We start from the raw sequence: 25,973 nt of genomic DNA, 5'->3' as shown, positions 1-25,973 counted from the left end.
CTCTCTCTCTCTCTCTCTCTCTCTCTCTCTCTCTCTCTCTCTCTCTCCTTTGAGTGAACTACAGGCCCGGTGATTACTTCAGTTAGGAACGAGCCAAAGCAAACACAAGAAGACAGAGTTGTGGTCTACCAAATACAGAACAGCCTCGCAGTTCAAAGCAAAACTCTACGCGAGGTAAAACCCCCTCAGGGCTCAACCTGTTAATGTTTGTGATCAGGGATGTTCTTATCAACAATACACCGGCTTTTATTTCATTTAGTCATTAACATGTACATAGCTATATACAGTATAAAAGCGATGATTAACCACCAAAAGGTGATGAGGGATTATAGAAAATGACTTTGCTCGTGCATAAAGGGTGCAGAATTCCCCCAAAAAAAACAAAGAGGAAAGACCCTAAAGAGGAGTGGCTGACTTGTCCGACCGGTGTGAATTAGAGAGCAGTGAGAAAAAAAATAGCCGAATCATGAGATCAGAAGCTGGCTGGTAGTTGTTTTAACATCCGCCCTGTGAGCCTTAACTGATTCTGTGGGCTATTAGCCGGGCTAATAAATCATAATTTAAACTTGTTTCATACCATCAACCGATGCTACTCTCAGCCTTAGTTGAGCCACAAAGGTTGTCACAGTCATTTGTTGATTACTATGATTTTCCCTTTGGGTCCTGGAGCTGTCCTCAATAAACAGTTCCAGGCTGGAACATTTCAAGTATCGTTTCTAAAAAGGTGCTGATGCCAAATTTTTGTCACGTCATTCAAAAGAAAAGGGGAAGACCGGGGAAGGAGTGGCTGAACTGTGTGCCCCGTGTGAATTATAGAGCACCAGGACAGAATAACTCCATCATGAATGTCCGCCCTGAGGGCCAACAGGGGAGTAATGGAGATGAAGATAAGAATAATGAGACTGAGCAGGTACTGAAAAGACAAGACTGATAAGCACAGAGGTGCATATAAAACGCACCACTATGTGCATTACACACCTGAATAAAAAACACTGAAACCTCAACTTTATTATCTCACAAGCCTGTAGACAGACACACACAAAGCACATTCACACAGGCACAACACCACTGTTGCTGTGAGCGCTCTTTTGTTGATCTCTCTTTGCATACCGGCCATATCGGTGTCTTCATCATCATTCATCTACATCAAGCCAGAAGGAACATTTCCTGTGAGATCCCATCTTGTCTCTCGCAACTCACGTCCTCCACTAACAAGTCTCCTTTTATCCAGAGTACTCCTCTGGATAAAAGGAGACTAAACAAATGTGCTATACACTGGTCCCCTCCATTAAGAGTACAGCAGTGTGAAAAGGGCCAAATGCAGCAGTTTAACTGCACGCTTAAGGCTTTGAAGGGACAAAAAGAATATACTGCAAGTAGCCAGTTGAATAGATTCAAATAACATTGTATCTGTTGCGTCAGAAGTGCAAATAAAAATCGTCTGATATGCTTGCTGTCTACACGGCGTTACAGATAGTAAGAAACACGGATGCTGTTGCAGAAAAACGTGCATTTGTATATTTGTAATATTTGTTTGTTTGTTGAGTAAATCCCAGGAGTATATTGTGTGATGCTCAGTTAAAGCCTTGTGAGCATATACATGTGTCAGTGCATACTTGTTCGAATGGGCAAGAGATCACAGTTTCCATCTAGAAAAGGAAAGGGTCAAATGTTGAACTCATCCCAGCTTCTGAGGACAACGGATGGGATCCATGTGTGTGGAGACGAAGATGTAAGACATACATACATGCACACTTTAAATGATGCTTACTCAGTCACTTTAAAATAAATAAACGTAGATTAACTGGGGGTCATTTCGCATTAAAATGCTCAGATAAACTTTTGGAGCACAACATGTGTCCAGATGTAAATGTAAAGCATTTTTTGGAAAGTGGAGATATTTCAAAGGAGGGTTGCTCGAGTTTCTTGAGCTCCAGACAGCTGAGTGAGTCTTTTGTCAAGATAAAGTTTACAAACATGGTGTACCTCACAGCACTAAGGATTTAGGGAAAATAATAATTATTCACCTGTTCACGTCTACCCTCAATAAATCTGAACAACTGTATCAGGACAATGACATGTGAGAGCTAGAAAGCCTGTCTGGCAGACAGAGACAGTCCCGTCTTTACCACACTGAGTGTTGCTGGAGTGGTGCTTCTTAAAAGGCTGTTGTTTTTTGGATAAAGAACAAAAACACCTGACCTCAACCACAATGGCATTAAAGCACTGCAGTGGAGAAAACAAGAGAGAACATGTTGTTAACAGGTCAGCTGCTTTGCACAGAAATCCTCTTCTCAAAGCAGAGTTAGTTAGGTTTTAATTAAGATAAGAAAGAGCATTTTGTATCGCCTCAACTCTATAAGCTTTTAATAATGTTCAAGGCCTGTGGAAACCTTTCTAAAACACCTTGCGTTACATAATTCCTGTGAAGATGAATGCTGGAGCGTTCCTATAAATCAAATTGACACCGTAATTAAGAAAGATAGATAGATCTTTGAGAAGAAGGCCTCGGGCTCAAGGCCGTTATCTCTTTTTGATTGTTATCAACGCCATCGCTAAGTTGAGGAAATTGGATATTAGGGAGGCACAACGCTGGCAAGCTGTCCCCAGGTTCCCATGAACAACAGCTTTTACTCTCTATACAATGTTTGCCCTGATGTCTGTCTTATTGCTGTTCAACATATTTCCTTAGATACGTTTACCTCCACAGAAATAATGCAGTGACTCTAATTGGATTCAAGTGCTTAAGGCAAATTTACAGCTTCCTAAGTAAGGTCCCCCCCCCCCCCCCCCCCCCGATAAGTGGAGAAGCGTGAGAGGCACGCAACCATCGCAGTGTCAGATGGTTAAGCACACGACACATTTATGAAAATCTTATAACATTTTTGGACGTTGTTCTGAAAACTTGAGAAAGTTCACTGGCTGCCACCACTGCTCACCCTGTAGGGAGATCCAAATCTCATTTCCTCTGAACTCTCTGAGAGCTACATATTTAAATATGGAAATACGTCGACAGATTTTTGTGATATGTGGGTATGTTAACAATTTTTTTTTTTCTCATTTTGATTTTGACCTCACTTCGAATAAATCAAGCAGACTTTACCAGACATTTGATATAAACTGAATATTGCTCCATAGGCCCATTGTGCATGGTCATGTACCCTTTTGACTGTATCCTATGTCAGTCTTTTCCTCTTTCTGTCCCACTCAACAGACGGAAATTTAGTTTGGTTTTAACAAATTTGCTATTCTTGGCGCGTAGATTGAGCACCAGCACTGTTATCTGAATTTCCAGCAGTCAGAATCAGACACCTTGTCTCGCGTCACGAGATGTCTGAAACTTTTTAAGTGTCTCAACTGCTCCCTCTCACACACACGCGCGCACACACACACACACACACACACAACGGGAACAGAAAATTAGGGAAATGTTGTGTTTACAGCTGCTATGTGAAACTCAATTACACAGCCAATTGAGAATGTGGCTGTTTCTCAGATTTGCGTGATGCGTTCCTGACCTAAGTTAAATTGTTGTTTCTTGTGAAGCCTCAACAACTGCGTATACTTACTGGATTGACAAACCAAGAAAACAGTACACACACACACACACACACACACACACACATCTGGATGTCTGCTCCTCTCATTCACATTTGCTGAGTGTTTTCCTGCGTGGTTCCCCGGTGTTGCTGCCCCCGGACCCCCTCAGATGAGGTGAGGTAAGATTTGTAGCCACAGCGTTATGCCATCTGGATATACATTCACTCATGCTTGCTCATGTGCACACGTACACACACATGCAGATATACTATTGTCATAACCCACACTGACAAACACCTGGACCTGGTTACTGGACTCGGAGAGAGAGTTGAATACTTTGTGCATGCCCGCGTGTGTGTGTGTGTGTGTGTGTGTATAAGTGGGGTGTATGGGGAATACGGGGTTGTAGGTTATTCAGTGCTGGAGGCTGTGTTGAGGCTCTTTTTTTCTGCTTTCTGAGCCCTTGAAGAAGAAGGGGGCTCACTTCACCAAGTCTCAAAAATTAAAGGGAGGTCTTTGCTACTCCAATATGTAGAGCCAGTCTCCCAAATACAAAGAATCCCAGAGAGGGTTTCAACTTGTTGTGAGGGTACCTGAGTAACGTGATTGTTGAACATAATCTGTATTAATATTTTTACAGAATTCATTAAAAAAAAGCATTCGGCAGACACATTCCATGTGAACGTTTTAAAGAAACACAATCCAGGAATTATTAGTGCAAAAGAAAGCTGCATCTAAATTGAGTGAAATGTATTGGATTTAAAGTCGTCTAAACACCAGCTATCAAGGTCTTGTAATGTGCTGATCCGCTCTCACAACTATAATTGAGTTAAAACATCCAGCTGTTTTTTTTTATGATGCTGTCTCCCATTATGTGTAATACCTAAAAAAAACTGGTGAGAGGAAAATCATCACTGTGAAATTAGCGACCACATTCATTATGTGCGTCTCTGTCAGTGTTAAAATATTTGGTTTCTTTCTGAAAATAACTTGTATTATATGATCATTACCTTTACTACTACACAGATACATATGGACAATAAATTGTTATTTTCTGGTACCTTGAACACACACACACATTCACACCAAATACAACTAAACATATTGGCCCTGACAAATGAATCACTACATGAAAACAAATCTCACTGCCACTGTTCAGTAATGCTTGCTCCTTTTTGGGACATTGTTTCCCCAACGCACGCAGTACAGTGTCCTATAGGTTCATGACAAATGCTGTGATCCTGAAAGGCCAAACATGATGCTGCGCTGAGAAGAACGTAAACGCCGCTGATATGAAGCCACGGGCAGACTGTTCAAACTCTATATCACTGAAACTTTTCTACTCTTATATGCTGCTACAACGTCCACGCGCTCAGCTAAATCTCCAATAAATGAGTCAACCGCACGAGCAGCAGACTGTCAACACCTAGTAAACAAAAGGAGCAACGCCTGTCACTTCCGAAGGGGTTTGTTTGCAAACAGTCGCGTCACTTTGGAAGAGTAATACCACGCAAAGAGTTTGTTGAGTCACCCGCCTCCACTCCAAGTTGATCGTTAGGCTACTCACCTTATAGGCTACTTTCTTTGTTTTCTTATATTGATGAAGAGGAGACGATTTAGCACTCGGTAGGCTACTCCGGACAGATGCCAGTCGGTCTCTTTCCACGCCAGAGTTGTGGCTTTTCTCCCCCTCTCTCTCTCTCTCTCTCTCTCTCTCTCTCTCTTTACTCACACCCAGACACACACACACACACACAAACGCACACACACTCACGAGCAGTATGAGGGGTGATTAATGCCACGGAGAAGCGCATAAGCAAAGACAAAGGTGATTGAGTGAAGTCATGCCCTGACTGGCTTCCACAACTACTGTAAATAATGAACAGCTAAAAAAAGCCTAATTGTGCTGTCTCTTCACCGGTAATAATATATTCACTAATAACCTGGAAAAAAACAAAGTGCAGGAACTAATGTGTTTATTTGAAAACCACTATAATTATTAGCAATTTAGGCTTTTTTAAATGTATTTTTTACAGGAGCTTTTCAGTGTTTTCACATTAATTTGATGGGAAAGCATACACTTTGTAAAAAGTGTTATGTGAAAAACACTACAAATAAATGTTGCAAATCATGATGCATTACAGGCAATTAGCACAACCAATCCCAAATCAGATATCCTATGTAAACTACCATTACATAACCTCTGACATAAACTACTGGAGGATGATTCAGCCTGACCCTCATACTATCATAGTCTCTTTTGTCTGTGATGCTTGGTCAGCAACTGATTCCTTTCAAATGGAAGAAAAACAAACTGTTTCATACACTTTCTGGAGGAAGTAATGGCTCCAACTTAGAAAATAAATGTTACACTCACTCAATATTTAGCTGCCTTTATGAGCAGGAGAACTGAAGGACAGCGAGCCTCATCCAAGGTGGATCCAAGGGGAGAGTACACCTTGAAATACGAGAGGACTCTTGGCCAATTTCCTTGATCATCTCCAAGAATAGAAAGATGATTAGATGTTTAGAAAGATCTGATGCAGAGAGAGATATGTAGCTATCTCCTCTCTCCAGATACAGAGAATCTGAAATCCCAGGTGAGATGGATCAGCATGATGCTGAAGGAAGCTCAGAAGGAGTCAAGCAACCGGCCTCCAACACCATGGACCATTCAAAGGTAAAGAAAGTGGCCCATCAAAAATGAATTTGAGGCAATGAAGTTAGAGCTCCCTGCTGAATAGGACTTTGGTGCAACCTGGAAGCACCATTCATTACCTGAGGGTGCAGCTGTTTAACAAAAACACAGAAGAGTCTGAGGCTTGCTCAAAAGCAGAGGAGTTGGAGAGTGTTTGGAAGGGCTCAAGGTCCCAAGCTGCAGAATAAACTAAGCAGGATGGGGGAAGCTCCCCAAAAACAGAAGGAGGAGGCCTGAGAAGACAGAGATCCCAGGCTTCCCGCTTTCAGCAGCAGCAAAACGCTATCCAGGAGGAGATCCAGAACCTCCTGTGTGTTTCATCTGGACAAACAGAAGGACAAACAGGCTTACAGTGCTCAAACAGTTGGGACATTTTGCTTGCACGCCATTAGACGTTGTGGACTTAATTTATGTTTATTTTTTTGTGAAGGGTGAGGGTTTATGGCTCCATAGTGCCCCCTAAAATGTCTCTAACATTAGGCCCCTCATTGAGGTTTCACAGACATTTATGAAATTTGGTAGACGGATGAACATGTGGAGATGCACAAAAATGCCAAAACTCAAAAGTGAGTCAGCCATTTTGAATTTAATGTTCAATTTTTAGCCTATTTTGAGCCTCTTACAGGTTCTGTACTTTAATGAACTCCTCCTACAGATTTGGTCAGGAAAAGAGACCTTTGCGCTCCAAAGTTATTAAACGTTTTCATTTTCATGGAACATTGTTTGCTGTATTATCTCCTTTCGCCATAAAAAAAGGAAATTGTTGTAACTTCAGTGTACCTTGTCAAATCTGCTCCGAATTTCTCAGCCATGATTACACTCCAGGCCTGAAAAATTGACTCATAGCCCCCCGACCTTTCAGCCCTTTTATAACCCATAAACCGTTTGTTGCAGAGGCATCGTTGCACTTAGCAATGCTCCCATTTCATTGTGCGTGGTAAGGTGTCCATCGGCAGACGAAGCTGCGAGGGCAGGTCTGTGTGATAATTCATGCATGTTTGAATGCCCATAATAGACCAGAAGACATTTAAAATTGTTTAGTGTGGCATATACTTGTGTCTTAGTGTCAGCTGATGGTGGTCCATGCACAAGAGATAAAAAAAGAGGTTAAATGAGTGGAAAGGAGCTACGCCTGCAGATTTCGCATGAGGTTATTGTATTGTTGCCAAGAATGTACAAAAATACCCATTTTAGAAATGGCTTGGAGTGGCATCAGCTTTAAACATGAATTACTTGGTAAAGATGAATTACTCTTTGTTGTAAGGGTAATCAATATACAGTATGTTATGATTGTAATACTAAGGAGGTGATGTTGGTCTGTGTGGTGGGTGGCTGGCTGGGTCTTTTTTGGTTTGTAAATTTGTCTTGTAAAAACGTGAAACAAATATTTGGATAAGAATCACTCACAGATTCTTACAACCATGGCGACGCTCACGTCCTCATCTCTCACAGCTTCACCTCTCTGTTTTCTTTCCATCTCTGTCCTTTCTCAGCATAGTGGAGACATGCGTTGACATCTGCTTTTCACACTGCTTATGTCAGACTCCTCTGTGCTGCCATGTGGTTTTCTCAAGCAATGCAGAAAGTTTAGTGTGGTAAGATAGTATTGCACTGAGCGAGAAGAAAGCAAACATAAGGAAACACAGGATATTTCTTTTGGGGGTTTAAAAGAGCATCATTTATTAAACAAATCAGATCCATTTTAATTGTTTTTTAGAGACTTTAGCCTCTTTTCCCCATGTTGGATTATCACTGTACACTGTACAGTTTTGTCACATACCGTAAAAAACACAGATTTCTTTTGATATGTGAAATTAATAATAGGTGAGTTTTGCTGCCATGTATTCTGGTGTTTTAATTTAAACAGAAAAGACCAAGTGTACCCCTCAGCCATTATAACAAGTCAATATCTCCAAGTCAACATATTGATACTAACAACAGAGAACTAACCCCCCCCAATCCATTCCCTGAAGAGGAAAAGCCCAGTTACTCAAACAGTTAAATACATATTGTCAGATAAGACATTTCTCACTCATATAAACAAAATAAAATATACAGTTTACAACACAAGGATTATGTTTGACCTTCTCTTCCTGCAGGTCAGGACAGAATGAGCTACTCACTTTTTTGAAGCAGATGGAGGACGGACTCAACCACAAAAGAATGCAATTTTTATAAATAGCACGAGATAAAATAAGTAAAAATATGAATATGGTTCATTGAACTATATGGCACTCAGTATGGAGCACAATTATCAAGATAAGTCAGTCAATAATAGTAAGCAAATATACATAGATATACATAATATGGCCTTCATATTTTGTTACACATGTTTCTATTTTGTATGTATGATAATATATATTTAGGGCTCAATATCAAACTCTGGATTAAGAAATGACGACTATAGGATAAAGTCAAAGACTAGAATCACAAAATCCTACATATTGAACGTCTGACTTTGGTGATCATCACCATTTGGCAGTAAAACTATTCTATTTTTGGATGCATGAGCCAATAAAATCCAGATTAAAATCAATATTTGTGGTGAAATGTGGTAAAAACAGTGATTCTTTACTTGCTGCTCATGAGGAAAGTACTGGTGTTACAATGGTTCTCAGTACAAAGACAAGAACAAGTTTACTTTTGCATTCATGGCAATATTTCCCTTATTCTGACCTCTATACTCGTGCGAGTATTGCTTGAGATTTATTGTTGCAAGAACTATAAAGAGGCCGTCCCATCCACCAAGGGAGAAAGTAAGGCTAGAAAGTTGTGAAGAAAGTCCAAGATTCATATCTTCAGTGTGTGAGCATGTTTCCTGCAAAGAGGTTTGTCTTTCTTGGAGAAGAAGGTCTGGCCTTCGAGAGTGGTGCAGCACACCTGAGGAAAAATATACACGTACACACACACACAGAACGGTTACATAAGTAAAGTTTTAAACTCCTCATTGATAACTCACCATCTCATTAGAAATAATGATAAAAATGCCAGAACGTGCATTTATCACATCACTGAATCTGCTCCTGCGTGTTTGTCCAGTCAGCTGGATAATAGTCTCTTAATTAACTGTACTGTGAGTATACTAATCCTTCACTTACAGTGCAGATGAAGCAGGTGTCATGCCAGGTGTAACCGAGGGCCTCCAGGAACTTGTCTCCAGCCTCAATGGGGAACTCACAGCCATGGCAGCAGGTCCCAAACATATTGTAGAAGTCTTTTGACACACAAAGCAACATGGCATGACGTACACCACACGGAACACAATATCAACACTTTATTTTTTTTTACAGAAATTAATTTATTTCTTTATTGTTGGCACCAAAATAAAAGTCTATTCATAACAAAGCTACATTTGTCTTTCAATCCACCGATTTTTGTCCTCCAATCAGCCTTCATCCGCCCCGTCAGCAAGATCTCTGTGCCCAATCAGCATATTGTTCAGAGTCCATATCACTCACCTTGTTCACAGTATGGCTCTCCATCCTCCAGGTGGAAGGTGTTGTTTCTGATTGGCTGCTGACAGCAAGCGCACAGGAAGCAGTAGACATGCCACGACTGTTTGAGGGCATTTATCACCTCCTGGGAGCAAAAAGCAAACAGTGTGGTTAGTTGGAGGCATCATGCAGTTCATTAGTAGCACTGGTCTTTGTGCGAGTCGGTCACAGTAACTAGAACATTAGATCCAGGAGACAGAGGCTTTTGGTGGGATGCTGCCGTGTTGAATGCTTATTGGGTCATTATTTGTAGCACTGCTGTGCATTTAATGTCTGAACAAAAACATGCATTTCTATTATCAACCCCTACTTGATCATAACGGATACATTTCTCTGTTATCAGAAATGTACAGACTCTCCTGCAGTCTGTCTTCTTCTCATGTCACATTTAAATACTTTGTTTGTTTCTTTTCTTGTGGGCCACATGACCCCAGCATAAAATAGACCAACCGCTTTCTTTCCCACCCTTAAACTGTGAGAACAAGACAGGACAGGGAATCAATAGAAAGTTGGTGGGCCGCAGTAAAATGAAGGATTAGGGGAGAGGGAGTGAGAAAACAGGTTAATAAGAAGCTGTAAGCTGGTTGAAGATGTGTGAGAAATAGAGGGTTGAAAGGCATAGAGGCTAAAGAGGTTAGAACACGTGAGGGATAAATGTCAGATCTGTTATGAGAGCAGAGATCTCAGCTTCCTGACACTCTGGGTTCATGCTACACCTGCAGCCTCGAGGCCTCTAAGCCTAATTCTCCTAACACCAGAACATATACCACATTCCTGAGTTTCAGTGGTGGTCACTATAGAAATTCCCTATAGCTTTCTTACATTGGCCTCCAAAGCATTTATCATGCACGTCCGGGGTTGGACTGACCCTAAAGGTGAACATTTGAAGATGTCTACACCTGTACATTTAATGTATCTTTATTAGTTGGTCTCAGATTGATAAAAATAGGTCTTAATGCACAAAGTAAAATGACAGAAGAAGGTATGAAGAGAACTGGATTCCATAGCAATAAAGTCTGACACATGTATCAGTTTAAAGGTTGGGTCAACTTCTATTTAATCTCACATTGAGAAGTTGGATGTTTTAGCTACAAACATCAAGATGTAGTTGCTGTAAACCAGTCTGTTCACAGTGTTACACACTGTTTATTCATTCTGAAGCACAAAAGCTATAAAACAAATGAAGTCAAGACATTGGTCTGTGTGACAGGTTTGCACTGAGAAGAGGTTTGCCAAGAGAAGTATCGCTTTTGGTCTCCAAACAACAGGTGGTTGAGTTTGAAACAGCCACACACACACAATGTAAAGGTCAGCTGTACAAGTGAGTGAATGGTACCGACTTAAAATCTTCAGGCAAATTCTCCACGTTATCTTTCCTTGCACTGCAATGCTAGAGTTTTGTTGTCATCTTCATTGTCTTTTAGCATTGCATGAAATTATCAAAGTTAATGAATCTGAACTGTACAGTACATTCTGTTGAATGGCCATCACAAAACAGACAAGACAAGAGCAGCCAGACAACAATGTATACACACACACACACACACACAGACACACACACACACACACCCTCCTGCTCTATTTAGCTTCACACCAACTCACCCCCAGTATCTTGGCCTGGCAGCGGCTGCATGACGGAGCCAAGAAATCTTCATAGCAGTGTTCACAGTAGACAGATCCCTGTTCCTCCACAAAGCCTATCTCTGCCAGGGATGTACGGCAGTGGGCACAGTTAAATTCCTCCTTATGCCATGATTTCCCCATTGCTACCAAAAATGGTCCTCTGGGGGGAAAAAACACAAGAAGAGACAACAGGATAAGTGGCAATCAACTTTAAGTTTTGAACTGAAGTTACCAAATAACTCTGTATTGGAAAAAATGAACCCATGATACACAGGCTAATTATTATAAGTACTTGTATTATGATGATTACCTCGTCATGAATGCAAGTACATATGCAAAGTAAACTGCATTGCTCCACAGTTATGCTGATAGGTCATGTAGTTATTAATGTATTGTGTTTTCATCGTCATGTCTACAAACAGCCACTAGAGGGCGAATGGGGCAAACCGCAAATGAATAAATGAATGTGAATAACACACTTCTACAAGCTGCCTCTTGGTAACTCAGCATATTTCCTGCTTCTCCGATCTTCCTATAACAGAGTCATTACATTGATCACAATGTACATTGTGATTATTATGATTAGTATCAGAATTGTTCGATCAAGTAATGGATTCATTGTTTCAGTATTCCATTCAGGTCACTCATTGTTGCTTCAGAAACGAGGAACACAGTTTAGAAATGTAATGTGTTGACGTCATAAAAGGTCTTACTGCTACCATCGCCCTCTGCGTCCACTGAGACAGCACCTTGGCACTGTCCACTTTGATGATTAGGTAAAGTGGGAAAACAACAGAGACTAATTTACTCCACACAATAGCTTAGCTATGCTTATCTGAGCATTCTCGGCTTGGCCCCCATTAGCATGTGAGCTACCCTATATCCTTAGTGGGATGTCATGTAAGGTGACACAAGTTAGATAACAGTTGGGTTAGGGCAGTCATGAGATGAAGAGAAGTAGGCAGGAAGGAGGATGAGGAAGTGATGTGCACATGTATACAGCTCTTGTTGGATTTACACAAGAGGAAAACAAAAAAAGACAAACCCTATAATTAAGCGGAAAACTGAACAGGATAACCAAGAGTTGTATCAGCCTATATAGTGTTTGTTTGTGTGTGTGTGTGTGTGTGTGTGTGTGTGTTTTGCATTCAGTGTCTACATACTGTACGTGTGCAACATCACCACAGTTTGATCTGCAGGTGCAACTTAATTCCCCTTCCCCTTATCTACACTACAGTCAGATCTTTGTAGTTCTACAGTTTCATACGCAGATTATTTACCCGAGATGGGTTCCCCAGTCAATTATTTTAAGTGCTGAACTGGGACAATGAATAATTGAGAATTGGACATATTTTCCTTTCCGATCTTAATTTGCTTAAGTACAAATGGATGTCTGTGCAGCCGAGTGGAAGAGATTGCCTGTTTTTTGATTATATCCTTGTGCAAGCAGCATATGAGCATGACATGATAGAGCGAAACGCCATGCATGTCAACTGTTTTCTCTCACAATTTGAACTATACATGGTGATGACAGCCTCATTCCATCCTGATGAGTGAGGCCATAGATTCTTCATTCATGATATTCATTCTGCAGCTTGCTACCAAGAATAATGCGTGTACAGTGATCACTGTAGGTAAATAGAGGCCCCTGGTTAAAAACGTAGGATTATAAAAATCCATATAGTCCCTTCAAAGATCCTTAAGTCATTCGTAAGTTGATAAATGACGTGACAGCATTAGCCACGGTATTTGTCCCTCACCTGATCACCATGTTGCAGTGGGCACACATGGGCGTCCGAGTCCCAGCAGGGATGTGTTCTGCCATCTGGACCAGGGTGTCCTCGTCTTTAGGGTGGGGCTGAGGTAAAGGTCGGGCTGGGACAGGACCTTTCGGAACACTGGCAATTCCATTACCCTTCATACCGAAAGATGGGGTGATCAAACCTGTACGTGGACCGTGACCTGAAGAAGATGGAGTGGAGATAAAAGGTTATAATGATGAAACAGAGACGGTAAAAGGAAGAAGGAACAAATTGACAACAAAAGAAGTGAGCACTCAGAGCATCACAACGGATGTGTGTCTGTGTGCGTCTGTGTTTTCCTCCCAGGTGTGTAAGTTATTTGACCTCTACCCTCTTTGTCTATACACCCAGCAGGTGTCATGGCGGTGCACGCAGCTGGCTGACTACTGTTGTCAAAACCATGAATTCACCCCATCAATCTTCCCTGAATCTTTCACCCCACCTTTGACACATTCCTATGCATATTATGTGCATGCACACACACACACACACAGACATAGACCACCAAGACATCCCCTCAGTTAAAACCCAGACCCACACCTGGCTAAACATGTAGCTTGGCCTTTGATCTCCACACTGTGGATGGAGATTTGTTTTTGTATGTGTGTGCTTGGGGAGGCTAGGGCTACTTTTAGAGCTTGGATTTACCATAACATGCCATGTTTAAGTGTGTCTGTTTCGGCTAGGAATGGGGCCGGGTTTACATAAAATGTTGGGGCTTGTAAGGAATTAATTTCAGGTTAAACCCATAGGCTGTATGTAAGAATTGGACGCAGTCACCGTGACGTCACCTATTGGTCCGTGGACTACCGTTTGGAACCTTTTGTTCAGCATTTTGTCCATCACCATCACCAGAAGTGACACAAGAGGGTGGAGCAACCGAACGCATGAAGACATTTTTAGGTGACCAAAATGTTACAATCACTTTTATGGTCTTAAAACACACAGTGAAAAGGTAAAAGTTGTAGGACCGAAAACAAGGACAACTCCCAGACCGGAAATGCCATTGTAGCGACCTGTCAATCACAAGGTAGCCAACTCCTAAAGCATACCCTGCGTTTCCCTCTATTTTACTGTAAATGGGACCATCATTTACCAAAATGAACATCATGCTGTATTGAAGAAGACTTGAAATTAGCTTTTGAGAACATAAACTCATGTTACAAAGTTTAGTATGGTAATAAATCAAGTCAGAAGTAGGGCCATTTTCTCCTTGGACTTCAATACAATCTGACTTATTTTTGCAAGCAGAGTCGTCACGTCTTCTGGTTACTAAAAATAATCCAAATTTAAAGCACTTCTTCATTGGCTTCACTTATCAGACCCAGAGGTTAATCCCTGGTTGAACCTGCAATAACAGATTTGTTTGGCCACTTGGGGGCAGCAGAAACAAGTTGTGAACAGAACATATCAACACGTTGATCTAGCGAAGTTGGTAGCAAACAGCTGCTTATTTAAACAACCAGCAGAGCAACATTCAAATGGATTTGGAGTTGTGTTTCTGGATAAATACAATAGTTGTATTCACTCTTCTTCTAGCTCTGTTTTTGAACAGAAGTGAACCAAAACCAAAACTTACGGGTTAAACAGCAATGAGCTGAAACTTGCTGTAAAGCTCTGTAGAGCTTTATAGACCTGCAAATTCAGGTGATAATTCTCTGTAGGTTTGTCACTAAAAGTACCTATTTTTTATTTATTTTTCGAATTTGAACATCATGCCAATATACAGTATTTTACAATAGGCATTTGCAACAAGGCAGTGTCCGACGGTCTGGGTTCCTTAACTGCAACTAAGGATTCATAACGGATCAGTGGCTTACTGCTTCTAGGGCATTATACGGCTAGTAGTATATTTTCATGAGCCTGGGTCCATGGGTAAGTGACTACGTTTACGATTTTTGTAGAGTGGCAATTACATCAGGGAGAGAACTGACTTGTGCTGACAGAATGGATGGGGTAAAAGTTGAAGCATATTAGGCTAGATTCATAAATATATACTCACAGACGTAATGTATATGTTGGTATGTACATGAAAAGCAGAATAATGTGCAGAAAAGACATTCAATCTCTGAATCTATGGTCTGAGTGCAGATGGAGTAGGGCCATTATACTGCAGCTCTGTGGCTTGCCTTTAAAACTTTATTCATAACTCCCGACAGGTCCCTTCAGTAAATATTATCTTTCTAACGGAGTAAAACTGCTACACGTGTGAGTGAGCAAGGCGCCATAGGCAGAGCGGGGCCTTCCCGCCTGCTTAATGGGCTTCCACAGAGGAAAAAGACGAGAAAAGAAAAAGAAAGTCTGCAGTGACCTATTTCACAACATGTGTCACGCTTCAAGCACGGAAAATAAGCCTCTGTCCCCCTTGCTAACTGGCTGAAACAACATTCAATCCTACAGCAGTAAATCAGTTTTACACTATGCCAGGATTTGGAACCAAACATTTTTTGTATAAGAAAAAAATAACAATATTATGTTGAACTGTAGGTCGGATACATTAATCAATCAAAATACATACTTGAAATAAAATTTAGTTCAATTCCTAAATGAGAGTTTTATTCTTAGGAATCTATTTTGGGGGACTCTACAGCATTTACCGTGACTTATGCTAAGAAAACAGTTGAGGCACATTAGTCTGATTATTCTCCGCTATAGTTAATTTAGTGAAACACTCCCACAACATGCTTACAGTAAAAGCAACTCACACACAGTCAGACAGATACACTTTTGTTGGATTTTGCAACGGAACTTAGGCGGTAATGTACTATTTCACAGATTTCATGCAGCAATTGGCTCGATGAACAAAAAATGTATTTTAGTTGCTGAAACCTATATATTATGAATACATTCTGTATTCTTTAATGCCTTCACAAAACGTTATTTCGGTGGATTAATAGGACACATGCCAATTCTTCCTCGACCCATGAATCATATTTTAAACAGAGTGGAAATATTACAGCTGGCAATAACCAGTGCTCGTTGTTAATGTGGGAAGAAGTAAATAAAAAAAAACATCAAAGATGAGCTGCTATCACAAGTGGAACACACACACAGTGTTTACCCTGGATGGCAACAGGTCCTTTGATCATGGTCTTGACAACTGCAGACTCATGGCTGTTGGGTTCTGGCTCCTCCCCTTCCTCACTGTGCAGAGAGAAAAAATTGGAAATGATATGTAAATCAATTAATAGGTTTTGAAATGTAATTAATTGAATGAAAACACATCAGAAACCATGGCCCCTGCACATGAAACTCAATTTGCACTGCTTAGATTGCAAAAAGACATGGTTGCTATTTGCCTCCTGCTCAGTCTGTATCTTACAAAGATGCTGTTTCCGTGGCCATTAGAAAAAAGAAACGCCACGCAAGCACGCTCTCATTTTTCAAGTTCCTGTCAAAATGCAGTAAGACAGGTTCCAGACCACCTACCTGCTGACAGAGCAAAGACAAATATGGTACCAAACAAAACACAGCATGGCCGCTACAGCCAAAACAGTACAGTACTCAACTTCATGGTGCACTTCCTACTTGAGCACAAATATGTTGCCCATCTGCCACTTTCACAGCAGAACAGAGTCCAGGCCACCGGCCCCATGATGGATAGGAGACGAGTAGGTTTGCACAGCACTGACGATATAGCACACCCATTCAATAATGATGCCAGTATATCAATATAAATGACTTAACAGAGAGTAATGGACCACGCTAGAGTGAAATAAAGCGCCCATTCCACATGTGTGCTGTAGACAAATGCCAGACTGGCAGCACTAATGATGGAGGGGAGACAGAGTTCCTATAGTGCAGTTTAGGGTTTACCTTTTTCAGTGGATGATTTCTATATTTTACAACTACCGCATATATATATAGATATTGTTGCCATCTCCCTTTTTTTTTTTTAAATGTAAGAGTTTGGACGCTTCATTGAGGTCATGAAGAGACGCACTTAATGAATCCCCACGGCACGTTCATGAGCCCACTAAATTTTACATTTGGGTCAAAGGCTGAGAAATGTTGAGAGACTCTGCAGTAAAATTTAGCGGTGATCATATCAAACGATGCCAAAACACTAAATTCAATTGACAGAAGAGGGGAAATGACCTCACAGGATCAGCTCTCAACACAAAATAGACAAATTGACCCAATGATGGGTTTTCAGTTTATATTCAGCCAACAGTGCTGTAAAACTGGGTGACACAGTTTGTCTCTAAAGAAATGTAAACGTGTAATATCCGCGATAGTGTTTTGAGTAGTAAGGCAAAACCTTTTTTTTTTGGCAGATATATATTCTTTTGAGTTCACACATTCTCTCAAATTGTTCACTTGCAGGACAAAACATACATATTTAAGCGAAATACTTCCTCATGATGCAAACTGTCTGCTTGTTAAAGTTGTTCACTGTGCAATGCTTTTATCAGGAAAAACATTTAATTGGGTCTACGTAGGGCAGCACCTTCTTTCCTTTTCTAGGAAAAAAACATTTTTTGTTCTCTTATTTAGGGTTGTATTGACTGATTTTTCACAACATTTCACATCACCGTTATTAATCACATAGATAATACATTAAATATAAAAACAAATATGGTACGACATATTTTCATAAAAAGGTTTTCTTGCTTCATTGAAATTAAGTTATACATTGAAAAAAATAAAGTTTGCTGGTTAGTTATTAAAAAAACAAACGAGAAAGGCTTTAAAAGTCCTTTTGCGTTTAACTTCCTGTCCTCGCGGAGGTGCCAGAGCTCGTCTATCGCGGTGGAACGGAGCAAAATGTCTCTGCTCTTCAATCAAATGTGGCCTCAGAGCCTCAAACTCTCCATTGCCCTTTAATATGATGCAAAATGAATAACATCTCTATGAGTAACATCAAGTGTGTGTGTGTGTGTGTGTGTGTGTGTGTGTGTTCATCAGTGCCAGTTGAGGAGCTTGGGTGGGCCAGCAATCTCTCCCCAGACATATTACACCCATAATGCATATTTGTGGCCGATGCCAACAGTCGGATCACTGCTGTCTTCCCCTTGTGCTTGGCTGTTCGGGGACTCATGGGAGACGAGTGTTGTGGCAACTGCAGTCATAGTTACGTTGAGTTTTGCCTGTTTGTTTTGTGTGAGTGAGAAAGAGCGAAAGAGAAAAAAAATGAGCGAGAGTGATAGAAACCATGAGGTAAATCAACAGGCAGAGAGCGACAGAGAGAAAGATAGAGGAAGACGGTCGCATACGTCTGTGTGCCAACTACACCTCAGTAGATGCTCTGTGTATGAGCTGACCTCCCTGCCTCTGCCATGAGCCACAACATCAAATGGTCCCTACAGAGAGTTCACAAGCTTTCTGAATAAGTACTGTGGAATAGCAGTTGTGGGAGATGTGGTCAAATGTACAACTCACAACGAGAGGAGAGGAGAGGAGACTTTAAATGTACCTAAAGACATAGACAGCATTGACGGGAGAAGAGAAGAGAGGGTCCCCCTCTTCTGTGGCAGACCGATGCCAAGACACCCTTTGGTGTGAGAGGAAAACATATCACAGAAATAAGGAAAGCAACATACACACAAAGTGACGGAGATAGTTGGTTATATATAGCTGTCCAAAATGGCAATCCGACCCTTAGTAGTTGTTATTGTCAAATACAAAGAAGACAACACGAACACAATGTGAATCTTAACTGAATGGGCACATGGTTAGAAAAGGAATCTGATGAATGAATATAAACAATGTTAAACAATGAGCACACAAGCTACAGTGCAGTGACAAGCATTGTGATGAATGCACCCTGTGGACTGTTTTGTTAGCATTGATTCCAGCTAATCAGCCTTCGGCTGATACAGTCCTGATTTAAGTACTCTCCATAGGAAAGAGACTGTCACACTGCAGAACATCTCACTTCATTCTTATTATCTGCTTATCATTTTGTATACCATGTGTCTGACAGGAGGAGCCAATACTAACTTCTTAAGTCTATAGCCAGAGTGAGAGAAAGAGAGTATAGACAGTAGGCAGACAGTGCCATAGCCACAATTTCAGAATCTGATTTATTTGACAAGCACGTGTGCTCTTGCAGAATTTTTTTTTTGCATGTCCCTAGATTTACTTACACAGATATAGAATAACAGCTAGTAAAGAGGAAAACAAAGCTGGACAAATGAAGGTTAGGAATGTAAACAAGTAGTAAAGAAAATAACTGTAAAAGGCATTTACATAAGCATTATATAAGTATATTTAAAAAGTACCAATGAACAAAAAAATACTAAAAGTGCAAATAAATAAATACTGATAATTAAATGCTACAATTTCATTACCATTTTCAGTATTTACATTCTACCTACTGCCAACAATTTTGCATGACCAACAGCACTTCCACACCCGCTTGTATAGCTCTTTCATTTGCTCCCATTCTATTCATGGCCATACTTTAGACATTAGCTGTGAGCAATTAAACCAATGAGTGACCCCCAGGTTGCCCAACCACTGCTATAAGTCACCATAAAGCTAGCAAAGTAGCACATTAAGCAAGTAAATCAGTAAGCTTTCTGGCTAGTTAATCAAACTAAATTTGCAGTTTTCTCTATACTGAAACAGAAACAAGAGCATCAGCTGGCGCCAATTTACCAAGCAGAACGGTCCTGTGAAGAACAGAAAAGACCTCCTCATTATGCTATGGAGCTATAATGCTCTGTGAGATTAAAGGCTAGAGTGACATCCATTCAAATTATCGTGGCGAACAAGCTAACGACATTCATTTTCATTAGCTTTGGTAATTGGCTAAAAACAGGTGACAAGTAGAGCAGGAAATAAGATGCTCCCCAGTCCTTCATTCATTAGAGCCAATTACAGCACAGCTCGTTAATATTCTCCACCAATCAGGCCAATTATATGGGAACTTAATTGTATTCTGCAAGACTGTGATTGGTTGATTAATGGAGGCCCCGCTGTTCTGATTCAATAGTAGCCAGTTAGAGAGCTGACCATCTGGACGCACTGGGTCACATATGAACCTTGTTAACTGAAGGGATGATTAAAGAGGGATGGGAGGAAGGAGGGACGGAGAGAGGAATACATTGATTTTCTTTTCATCCATCTTCTTGTTCTGTCTCAGTGTTCTACACTTTTTTACATTAATACAGTGCAACATAGAAATTTAAAATCATGTATCACTACACTGTCATCGGCCGATGCTCTGCATCTCTGTTGTTATTTCTGCCAGGAGGATCATGCGATCAGTCCTGTGTGTGTTGGCGTCAGAGTGTGTTGAGTGAGTGAGTGAGTGAGTGAGTGAGTGAGTGAGCACCTCTGTCCACGGCTATCTCGCATTCTGCTGCAACAAACTGCATAATATATTGGGTGCCCTGTTATGGCTCCAATGCTCAAGGATATACTGCCATTAGCTTCCTGCTGACTCCTCACTCACTACTGTTAACCGGTCCCTGGCCCGGTAGGAGCCGCTAGTGATTACACAGCTTAGTGCATCTGCGACCCCCCATCTCCGACTCTGCGGCCACAGTGGGGGGGATAACAGTATGTGGTGTGTTTAGCTAACAGCTAATGGAAATACTGCTGCATAGCTCTCCGCCGCTGCTCAGCGGCTCACTTTTATTGTTTTGGACGGTGTGTTTTAGCTAACCACAGATGGAACTACCAGTACACACACTACCTCACCACCATTCATCGGCTGAAGTTTGATTTTGTTTTTGGCAAGAATGTACGACGTGTCTTATACGATGGCTTCGAACTGATTGCCTGCATTAACTGCCGCTTGTTTTTGAGTTTAAATGAAGTGCGTTTTACGACACCTTACAGTTTACACCTGACACCTAAAGGGGGATTAGCCAATTGGGATTACACAATACAGTAGTGGTCATTGCAGACACACCTGGTAGAGATCTGCACTCTACTGAGTACTGAGCTCTTTCTAGTTTTTCCTGTCATTATGTTATCTGAAGTCTTGTTTTCAGCACCGGCTGAAAATAAGACTTCTTGTTTGCTGATATGAAGTGATAGAGTAAAAAGAGTACATCTCAGTACCCCGACTGTTTACATATGTTAAAAAGTAACCCCTTGTGTACTGTAGCTCCGACGAGAACTTGTTTTATGCATCTCATAAATGTGTTGGTTTGGTTTGAACATTGAACAAATGGTCCATTAAAATAGCTGACTGCTGTCCAGCAGCTCTCTCCACCACACAACAGATGGTCTATAGCACTGTGATATTCTTTGGATCGCATTCAATCCTCACACACTATATCTTCCATGTGCATTCACACACGCACACACAATGACAAAGACACCCACGCACTCAAACTCTCCCTCACGCATACACTTTTAATACTTCACGGTTTAAATGTGTGCAGTTGTGTCGACTAGCCACTGACTGATCTCTGTGAGATGCTGCCAAGTTGTTTCACAGTGACCACGGAATGTCATGAGTTGTCTCCACAGAGACATATGGACCGTGTCTCTCATTGCTGGCAAGCTCTTACTAAACAAAGCTTCTTCACTGCAATGAATGGCATGTTCAGTGGACTCACAGGTTATTTAAACTACATGATACATTTAGGTATACCTCTACCATTAAAAAATAAATAATTATATTAGTCAAATTACACAACAAATCGTCGTCTTCCTTGTTGAAATTATTTTGAGTGCTATTAATGTGAAACAAACATGCATCACATCACATTAGTGTTCATCAATGAGTGAATGAGTGTCCACACGTCATATCGCATTATTTGTGAAGTAGATGAGTATATTATTGTCACTCTTTCCTGGACTCAGACATGGACAAAACTGTATTCAAATTTAAACCACAATCAATACGAAATGAATTAATGATTAATATTGATTTTTCTTAATTGTTTTAAACTTAAAACAGTGTCAAAGAACAATTCTCTAGCAGTCAAGAAAGTTAAAGCTAGTTGTGTCCAGGTCTGCCCCGTCTACCTCTTGTTCTTCGACAGCTGCAGCTCACTGACGCTACGACGCTTCTTTTTCTTCTTCTTCAAGCGTAGCGGCGGCGCTTGAGTGATTGGAGTGATTAGCAGGGCGTCCAATAAGCAGTGAGACACTGCCTTCTCCGGAGGCCAAGGACTGCTCTGATAAGTTGTTCTGACAAGGCGATGACACATTGAGGAGGCAGAGGAGGAAAGGTACATCGTGACGGATCCAATGTGTCAATTGTGTAAAAAAAGATAGAAAGAGAAAAGGGTTTCAGAAGTAGTCAATTAAAGCCTAAAGATAGAGGGTGTTGGCAGGGAACACAGAAGGATACTTTCAGGGTGAAGCACACACACAACACTGGAACACTCTGTTTACCTCGCCCGCACCGGACTGCTGTGCTTAGGTTGTGTGTTTTGTGTGGGCTGTTTGGGAGCGCTGGGGGTGAGAGGAGGGGGGCAGGGGGCTGCTCTGGGCAGGAAGTCCAGAGGACTTGACAGGATCTCTCTCCTGTTTACAAATACGTAACCAAAGTGAAATTAAATTCCTCCACAGAAAATACTGAAAAAAATGATAAAAACATTGTTTCAGTAATTGTGGCAGATTGGTATCGTTCCTCCTAACAGTGACCTAATTTGTAGTTCTCGCAACACTTAAGTGGCACTGTACCTGACTGGTTTGGTAGAAAAAACACGATGACGTGTTGATATACGAGATAGACGAGTATTGACTTGAGCTGCAGAACTGAAGGGACACACATACAGACACACAAATTGCACAGATAAGTGAAGCAATTTAATGACCTGTCACCGAAAAGTTTACTTCATGTGCATCAAGTATTTGAAGTGTTGCGCAGCACCTGTGTTGAGGAGAAAGGTCAAACCGAGTCTGCATGGCCTTTAGAGATTTGGTAGCTTGTCTATATAATTTGTGGTCATCACCATCATCATCAGTGAAACGACCTTGAGTCTGTGCTGTCCTCTAGTGGTGTCACATGGGAATTGCTAGACCAAGGCAGTACAAAGTAAAGAAAATGATAACAGTCAAATCCTTTTTTCGACCTATTATGCATTTTAGTGTAATGCTGTCAGCATTAATAGAACATCTCAAGCTCAATGTACCTTTCATCTGTGAGCTGTTGAAAGCCTGGTGGCTCTGGAACTGCACCATCTGAAGCAGCTGGCCTGAGGACAGGGCCAGGATCAGAAGAAGCCTCAGGTGCTTGGTTTTGAACTAATGAGGAGTCGCTACCTGGTGACAAGTTAAGTTCTTGAGCAGGCGATACACTAGAAACAGGTAAACGGGATGCTGGAGTGTGGGTACAAACAGGACTCGGTCCGAGAAAATGTGGGACGTGTGCTGGCATTAACATCGCATCAAGAGACGTGTTATTTGGCGTTTGGGTTTGACATAATTGTATTTGGCTTGGGGTTGAACTAGTGTGCGTCAAAGGTACATACATTGGAGCTAATGGATAGTTGATATTAGACAAATGGGTTGGGTGTACTTGATAAAACATGTTAAAAGAACTTGAATATGTCATTGGGATGGCAACTAAGTGAAGGGGTGTTGTAGATGAGGCATTGTTCTCTTGATATTGAGTTTTTAAGAAGCTGCCAGGTTCAGAAACGAGGAAATAGTTGGGGATTGTAGCGCCCTCCTCTGGCCATTGCTGATTGGCTGACGAGCCTGCCACCTGTGGCTGTGGTTGGTCAATGTGATCAGATGTGGACGTGGCTCCTGCATCATTCAGTCCACTGAAGGCTGAGCGTGAAACCTCTATTTGGTCAATGGATTGATGTGTTGGAGATCTGTCACTGGCAGATAACAGATAGCAGACCATAATAACACATAATAGTTTTTAGATGCATTTCAAATATATAGTTAGATTGAAGAAGGAGTTTGTTATAGTGGAGGTGTTAAAGTGATCAGTAAATGCTCTAATGTGAAAACTGTGTTATAGCTTGCAAAATCACAGTGTATTAAACTTCAGTTTGTAACACATCAAATGATTGGCCACATGTGTGAACACGCATGGTTAGTTAGTACCTGTGATTACATTAAAAAAGCCTTTTCGTAAATGCTGTTTTATTTAAAAGTGACTGCCGTGTTGTGGGACAATTTAACATGACAGGTGGAGAGGTGTAAAAAAAAGGTGTCACAAGTTTAATGATGATTTATACCATTTATACGTGACCTGCCCACTGTTTGTCTTAGATTCAGTGGGACAACTAGAAGAGTAAAGAGTGGAGGAACTGAGGAAGAAGGGGAGAATGGAAGGAAGGAAAGGGACACCAGAAACAGAAAGAAAGGAAGACAAGGAAAACACGTAATCATTTTATTAGCTACAGTATTAATAGTATTTTTTTTTTTAACTCAAAACACAGAAGATACATTTCAGCCACCAGACGTCCGGCTGTTTTCAAAATGCAACACCATTACAATCGCCAAGGAATTAACTGTGATTAAATCTGCAGAGAGTAAACCTAGGGTTGAAATAAATGTAGAGGCACTGGAGACATATTTTACATAGCAAGGGCCTCAAAAAATACCGTTGCATTGCAAGCATTAACAGCATTTATACAGTCACTTTGCACACCATCAAAGCTGAACAACCTGCTCACTGAAAAGAGCCTTCCTGACTTGCCTTATACCATACAAATGTCTTTCAGCAGCGATCTGGTTGATCTGTTTACATTCCAGCAGCATATCAAATAAGATATTGTTTTTTATATAATATACATGCAAGAAAACTTTGAATTCTCTTCCCACTTTTCAGATGACACCATATTAAAAGACACTTTTTTTCATAAAAAGCTTATATATGGGTTTGAAGTGTCTCTCATGACATTGCAACAGTCCAAATAAAATGAAGGGACATTCATAACTAATGCACTATCAGACAGACCAAAGCCAGATTTGCTATATTCAATAACCTCAGCAATAGCCTTCTTAATCCAAACCACACACCTTCCCAGCAGTGCAGTGATGTAGTGCATTTGTAAAAAAAAAAAAGTGGGACTGACAGTTTTGCATCTCTCTCATTAGCTGTATGCAGACTTCCATAATAGGCTGCAGGGTTTGCCTATTTACACATTTGAGATATCTGTATATCACATCATGTTTAATAAGAATGAACATAGACTGAGAGGTCCATTAAAATGTTGTCTGCCTTTTCTCACCACCGTGGGAACCGGTCCTGTTGGCTGCCTGCATCACAGCCAGCACATTACAATATACAGTATGGAGTCAGTGTATGTACTATGTATCTCTAGGGAAGACAATACATTAATGTAGTCGGAAGTCTGTGATAGGCAGAGATGCAGATTGACAACTACATATTTTAATTTGTTCAGAGTATTTTATTGGATCCCATTTAATAAAAAACTTTGGATTACTTGTCTTCCAAACCCATTAATGTGGAAAAAACACACACAAATACGCTGGTGACACATTTTAAACTCAATACTTTATCCTAACTATCCAAATAAATGTTTTAGCTTTTATTAGTATGCAGATAGCCCTGGTTTCATGAAATCACTACCTTGTACACAGAGAGGAGCATACAAATGCTGTGACCAAACCCAAATTCATGTATAATGAGGTCAACACACTAATAAAAGTCAGTATTTACGCAGCAGTATACCTTTATGGCTGGAGTCAGTGGAGTGGCTGAGCACGTAAGCAGCACTTCATTAAAAGGTCTGAATGAGGCCAGCGCAGTACAGCCACATAAAGAAACAGTAAAGGACAAGCCCACACACACACACACACACACACACACACGTACACAAAGAAACTCCACTAGTTCCTTTACAAGCGTTCACTCCAGTATTGTTTGATTTATTTCCTTTATTTCCACAAGTCCATAAGCATTTATCCCTTCAGCAG

At 40.9% G+C, this 25,973-nt stretch overlaps 2 protein-coding genes across 4 annotated transcripts in view; both read right to left on the bottom strand.

Annotated features, from left to right (window-relative positions):
- bmpr1ba (bone morphogenetic protein receptor, type IBa) overlaps positions 1 to 5,167 on the bottom strand; it is a 65,898-nt gene extending 60,731 nt beyond the window's left edge. Inside the window, exon 1 of the mRNA XM_031856536.1 lies at positions 5,108 to 5,167. The gene's annotated coding sequence lies outside the window, so the exon portion shown is untranslated. The remainder of the gene's footprint in view (positions 1 to 5,107) is intronic.
- A 2,735-nt stretch (positions 5,168 to 7,902) lies between these two features.
- pdlim5a (PDZ and LIM domain 5a) overlaps positions 7,903 to 25,973 on the bottom strand; it is a 55,160-nt gene continuing 37,089 nt past the window's right edge. Inside the window, exons 8-13 of one of the 3 annotated variants that reach the window (XM_031856323.1) lie at positions 16,219 to 16,301; positions 13,116 to 13,317; positions 11,335 to 11,515; positions 9,697 to 9,817; positions 9,337 to 9,452; positions 7,903 to 9,118 (exon numbers count right to left, since the gene is read on the bottom strand). In XM_031856323.1, the coding sequence (XP_031712183.1) occupies positions 9,029 to 9,118; positions 9,337 to 9,452; positions 9,697 to 9,817; positions 11,335 to 11,515; positions 13,116 to 13,317; positions 16,219 to 16,301 (793 nt within the window). In that variant the 3' untranslated portion in view covers positions 7,903 to 9,028. Of the gene's footprint in view, positions 9,119 to 9,336; positions 9,453 to 9,696; positions 9,818 to 11,334; positions 11,516 to 13,115; positions 13,318 to 16,218; positions 16,302 to 22,790; positions 23,087 to 23,203; positions 23,900 to 24,265; positions 24,338 to 25,973 lie in introns of those variants that run through there. The other 2 variants (XM_031856322.1, XM_031856321.1) reach the window with 2 other exon arrangements.

The sequence above is a fragment of the Anarrhichthys ocellatus genome, unplaced genomic scaffold (assembly GCF_004355925.1).
Source record: "Anarrhichthys ocellatus isolate YVR2014 unplaced genomic scaffold, GSC_Weel_1.0 scaffold17, whole genome shotgun sequence".
NCBI classification, from domain to species: Eukaryota; Metazoa; Chordata; class Actinopteri; order Perciformes; family Anarhichadidae; genus Anarrhichthys; species Anarrhichthys ocellatus.
The sequence above is the reverse complement of the archived record's forward strand: the minus strand, read 5'-3'. Positions and strand labels throughout refer to the sequence as shown.